The sequence below is a fragment of the Rhinopithecus bieti genome, unplaced genomic scaffold (assembly GCF_001698545.2).
Source record: "Rhinopithecus bieti isolate Rb0 unplaced genomic scaffold, ASM169854v2 scaffold_2735, whole genome shotgun sequence".
Taxonomy (NCBI): domain Eukaryota; kingdom Metazoa; phylum Chordata; class Mammalia; order Primates; family Cercopithecidae; genus Rhinopithecus; species Rhinopithecus bieti.
The window spans coordinates 125,134-131,336 of NW_016804150.1; the positions used below are offsets into that span (position 1 = coordinate 125,134).

General features: G+C 35.5%; 1 protein-coding gene across 1 annotated transcript in view; it reads left to right on the forward strand.

Annotated features, from left to right (window-relative positions):
* Nucleotides 1–6,203, forward strand: part of IL7 (interleukin 7) — a 70,823-nt gene that overhangs the window by 3,739 nt on the left and 60,881 nt on the right. The window contains exon 2 of the mRNA XM_017866857.1: nt 4,150–4,286. Coding sequence (XP_017722346.1) covers nt 4,150–4,286 — 137 coding nt within the window. The remainder of the gene's footprint in view (nt 1–4,149; nt 4,287–6,203) is intronic.

Genomic DNA, 6,203 nt, shown 5'->3' on the forward strand with positions numbered 1-6,203 from the left:
TTTTGAGACAGGGTCTGGCTCTGTCACCCAGGCTGGAGTGCAGTGGCGCAATCTCCGCTCACTGCAAGCTCCGCCTCCCGGGTTCACGCCATTCTCCTGCTCAGCCCTCAGCCTTCCCAGTAGCTGGGACTATAGGCGCCCGCCACCACGCCAGGCTAATTTTTTGGTTTTAGTAGCGATGGGGTTTCACCGTGTTAGCCAGGATGGTCTCCATCTCCTGACCTCGTGATCCGCCTGCCTCGGCCTCCCAAAGTGCTGGGATTACAGGCGTGAGCCACCGTGCCCTGCCTGGAGTTTTCCTACGTAACTGTTTCTGTGCCCCAGATTCTCCATCTATAAATTTGAATAACTTGTAGTACTTACTTACTTCCTCATGAAGTGGTTATGGAATCAAATTATCGGTGAAAATAGGTCTATGCAATGGACATTCAGTAAAAACTGGTTTTAAAGACTGATAAATACTGGAGTTGATGGATTGTAGAAAATTATTTATGTTCACTTTTACCCCCATAACTTAAGCATCTGAGGATTGAATGTATTATTTGGCTTACATTAAAAACCAACAAGAATTTTAGACAGACCTCATTCTGGTTTAACCAAATTCCCTACTGAAAACAAATTCTCCAATTTCAGCCTCTTCAGGGAAAGTAAGGGCAATCCCACAAGCCCACTCTTGCCTTGCATTGTTCTTATGGTTTATCTTTTTGGTAACCTAAATAAAAGTTCAGGATGGTGGGGAGTGGGTGTGACAACAATGTCCAAAGCACTCTCAAACCAGCCAATCTTAATATGTTACTCTCTATGTGATGTAGGAGAAAGGTCTTCAATTACAGACCAAACTACCAAGCTACATCATTAATGGGAGAGCTGGGGACCTATGAGATGTGGGTCCAAGGTCCTAGGTATGTTTGCAGCATTGTCCCTGAGGCAATTTCAGATCTAAAGAGTTTCTGCATTTGGATGGCCAGGTAGATTCTTAGAATAAGGTGTCTGCGAGATGAAAAAGATCATTTAGTCTAAAGTTTTCATTTTAGAAATCAGGTAAGTGATTTTAAGAGATGCTGTTCATTTACACAGTCACACAAACCATTGTCTTGGCAAGTCAAAAGTCTCAAATGTCTATATTCCAAAACCTCTGTGCTTTTAACATTGCCACAGTCTGTCTGGGACTAATTATTCAATGACAACAATGGCAACAGAAAACACTCTTAACAGGCAAGACAAATTATGTTTCAAAATTGAGAAAGTATATGTAATACACAAAAAGACTGAATTTTCCAACAACCATCATTGGAAAGAATGGACAAAATGCTATCCAGTGAATAAATAGGTTGATTTAAATGTGGGGAGCACTTAACTACTAAAAATTGGGGTGAAGAAGACAGCTAGTACTCATAGAAAGTAAAACAACCTCACGTATTAAAACAAAAGCTGGACCTTTGAAATAATATTTATGATAATGGTAAAAGTATCGCTTTCACTCTAGCATTTAATCATTTTATTATATTCTCCTTTAAGCTCGTTTCAAGTTATATGTTATATAATTTTTCCCCTGTCATCTACTCCTCCTGAAGTATATCTTTTGGACACCTGTAAGATGACAGAGAAAATAAAAGTATGATTCCATACAATCTATACAAATCTGATTATAAGGTCAGAATCTGATGAATAACTAGCAATTGATCATCCAAATGTCCATCAACAGAGGATTGGATAAAGAAAATGTGGTATGGCCAGGCATGGTGGCTTATGCTTGTAATTCTGACACTCAAGAAGGCCAAGGCAGGAAGATTGCTTGAGCCCAGGAGTTCAAGACCAGCCTGGGCAAAAGAGTAAGAGCCGTCCTCTAAAAACAAATTTTTAAAAATTAGCTGGGCATGGTGGGGCACACTTGTTGTCCTAGTTACTCAAAACGCTGAGGTAGGAGGATCGCTTGAACCCAGGAATTTGAGACTTTGGTGAGCTATGATCATGCCACTGCACTCCAGCCTGGGCAGCAGAGTGAGACCCTGTCTCCAAAAGAGAGGAGAAAAAAAAGAAAATGTGGTACATGTATACCATGGAATAGTACTCAGCCATAAGAGTTAAATCATGTCTTTTGCATCAAAATGGATGAAACTCGAGGCTATTATCTAAGTGAAATGACTCAGAGAGCCAAATACTGCATGTTCTTACTTATAACTGGGAGCTAAACAGTGGTACAAATGGACATACAGAGTGGAATAATAGGCATTGGAGACTCGGAAAGGTGGGAGAGCAGGAGGAGGATAAGGATTACAAAATTACCCATTGGGTACAATGTTCACTATTCAAGTGATAGATACACAGACTTCACCACTGTACAGTATATTAAATATGTATTATTAAGAAATCTGCTCTGGTCCCCCTTAAATCTGAGTGTACATTTTTAATTGCCAAACTATTTTTTTAAGTTAGCAATCAATCACTGAGGATCTTTAGGATGAAGGAACAGGAGTAGAAGAGAGAGGCAAAACTTCATTCAGAAGACAAATGTGATTACATGTTATCAATAGATTATGGCCATCAAATCCTGGTAAAGCAACAAATTCAGGTTAGCATCCATACCTGGCGCCTACTATGTATGTGTTACAGAAAGACTAACTTGCAGATCTTTTTGGATATTTACAAATTATATATATATATATACACACACACACACGCACACACACACGCGCGCACACACACACATACACTCACCCATATATACATATATATGTATTAGAGATTTTATATATAAAGTTCCTGACACATGGCAGGTACTCAATTAAAGGTAACTAGCATCATCATCATTATCTGTCTCCTGAGTTAATTCATGCTCATGATGCATATAGGCACTTAGTGGCAGAGTTATGAATAGATTTGTATAAATAAAATTATTGGATTTTTGTTTCTCTTATTTTCTTGTCACATATGCAGATGAGAAGTTAGATTTTTGTCTGTTTTCATAACTGCTGCCCAGACAATGTTCTCTATTTGTAATAACATTTGTCATTTGATTTATTGGGAGGTGTTATTGATTGTTTAATATGACAGATCATGATATAATAGATGACAGTGTTACTGGAAACTTTGTGATATCCCTAACAGTCTTCAGGCTGTCACAATATTAGTTCCTTGGGTTTGAAGGAGTGTTGCTTGTACTCGTAATCAGAGAAGGCACACAAGTGAAATGTCTTGCATTTGAGTACAATTAAAGTTCATTTGGGAAATTCACAGGAAATATATCATCAATATGCCTCAGAGTTTACAAAAAGATATAAATAAAACACTATGGCAGGTTTATGAAGAAATAGGTCCCTGTATGATCAGATTTTAATGTTTGTGGGAACCACTGGCTTTCTATTTTTCTGCCTGAAATAATACCATTTATTTCAGTCCTTTTGATGAGACAATTGCTCCTAATTGGGAAGAGTTATCAAAAACAGGTAGAAATAATTGGTTTCTATCTGAGGATGTGAATTTATTTATTGAGTTTTTCTAACATGACAAGAAGCTGGACAGCACTGTGTTTGAAAGGAATCTGAGTCTCTGGGGATTCAGAGACAGAAGATAGTGAAAGGATAGGAGAGGAGTCCCAAAATACAAACATAAACTTTGTAAGACTTTTGGGAATGTAAACCCTTCAGGGTTCATTATTAAAAAGAAAGAGTGCAGTTACAATAGTTACAGTGCAATCCCTCCCACAGTGTTGCCTGCAATATCAAATAGACATACAAACTACCATCAAGTTTTACAAAAATATACAATTACGTGCAGTACATCATAACATTTCAACAATATGTAACTCTTTGAAATGTAGCCTTTTCTTATGGGGATGTTCAACATAAATTCAAATTGATTAACACCCTTGAGTGCTTTTCAGAAGCAGTCTCTGATTTCATCACCCTTGTTTTACACTTTCCTAAAGAGTAATTGCAAAATAAAAAAGTGAAAGGACGCTACACTCCAAAAGACTGTTCCACTTTGGTTGTTACATAAGTTCAACTTTTGGGGTTCTTCCTGTAGTCTCTCCAAACCAAGATGTATTTTTAAAATTATTAGAAATAAGTGGTCCAGTCCATTGAAACCCCACAATCAAATGCAATATGATATAACATTTAGCACATTCTTATTTACTGTTGAATTTAGTTTCTTTTAGGTATATCTTTGGACTTCCTCCCCTGATCCTTGTTCTGTTGCCAGTAGCATCATCTGATTGTGATATTGAAGGTAAAGATGGCAAACAATATGAGAGTGTTCTAATGGTCAGCATCGATCAATTATTGGTATGTGCTTATTTTCTTTTACTCACATTTTCATGCATTGAGAAAATTTGAACTTTTTTTTGGTATGTAGTTTTATATCAAGTATTCATCTTTCTTGACAAGAAAGTGAAATAACTACAGAATAAAATTTAATGAGCTACTAACTGCGTATTTTTATAGCTGACATAATTATGTAGCTTAAAAATAATTCTTTCCTAGACTCTAAGATTCTCACGACTATTCATTTCGGTCCTATTCACTAGTAAATTTCTTGAAAGCATAATTCAGTATCACTGCCTAAATTTCCTCACCTCTCCTTTACCATGTTAGTCCCTGTAGAAGCATTACATTAAGAGAGGGAAAATAACAGAGTAAATATTTAAAACTTATGGTGAATAGATGTGTTTTATTTGGATGTGTATATGTAGATGCATAGTTATTTATATGTGTGTATTTTATATCTATGTGTAATCAATAATTTGTTGTGAGTTAAATTGTCTGTTTTTGATGGGTAAAGCTTTTCTAATTAATATATTTTGTACCTTAGAGCCAACTTAGGTTTCTAGAAAATTTGAACAGAAAATAGAAAATTCCCATATGCTCTCTCTCCTTCTGCACTCTTTCCCTTATCTTACATCAGTATGGTACATTTATTACAATTGATGAGCCAGCATTAATACATTACATAAGTGCATATTTAACATTAGGGTTCATTCTTTGTTTTATAGTTTTATGGGTTTTGATAAATGTATAACATCACGTATCCATGATTACATATCATACAAATCATATGGTAAAAATCTATCCACCAACTCATCCTTCCCTTTTTACCCCTGAACTCCTAGTAACCACTGATTTGTTTGTATCTCTGTAGTTTTGCCTTCTTTAGAATGTCATGTAGTTAGAATCATGCGGTCTGTATGTGGCCTCTTTAGACTGGATTCTTTCACTTAGCAATGTGAATCAAAGCATCCCCCATACTTTTTTGTGGCTTGATATTTCATTTTTTCTTATTGCTGGATAACAGTCTATTGAGTGAATATACCACAACTTGTTTATTTTTTCACTGATTGAAAAATGTGTCTCAGTTGCTTCCAATATTTGGAAATTTTGAATAAAACTTCTATAAACATATACATGCAGGGTTTTTTGTAGACATAAGTTTCCAACTCAGGTGAATACCTACAAACATGACTGCCGGATCATATGGTAAGACTGTGTTTAGCTTTGTACAAAACTGCCAAACTTTCTTCCAAAGTGGCTGTACCATTTCGCATCCTTACCAGCAATGAATGAGATCCTAATGACCTCCATCTTTGCCAGTGTTTGGTATTGTCAGTGTTTCAGATTTTAACCATTGTAATAGGCTTGCCATAGTATCTCAGTGTTGTTTCAATTTTCCATTCCATAATGACATACAATGTTAACCATCTTTTCAGATACTTATTGCCATTTGTATATCTGCTTTACTGAGGTGTCTGAACTCACATCTTTACTGAAATCTTAACAATATTGAGTCTTCTTAGCCATTATCATGCAATATCTCTTTTTTAATTTTTTTCATCATTTAATTTTATTATCTGGACAGAGAACAAATGAGTATTAGTTTGGCAACATTTGTAAATAATTATATGTGTGTAAAACTCTGCAAAAGAAGATGTGATTGAAAATGCAAACTTTCATCAGAGCTTTGTTCTTTTCATCATATAAATCCTGTAAATATTTTATTAAATTTATACCTAAGTATTTCATATTTTAGTGCTATTGTAAATGGTGTGTTTCTAATTTCAAATTTTAGGTGTTTATTGCTGGTACATAGGAAAGCAATTGATTTTCGTATATTAACCTATGTCCTGCAACCTTACTATAATCACTTGTTTGTTCTGGAAGTCTGTTATTGATTACTAGGAATTTTCTTTTTTTTCTTTTGTTTTTTTT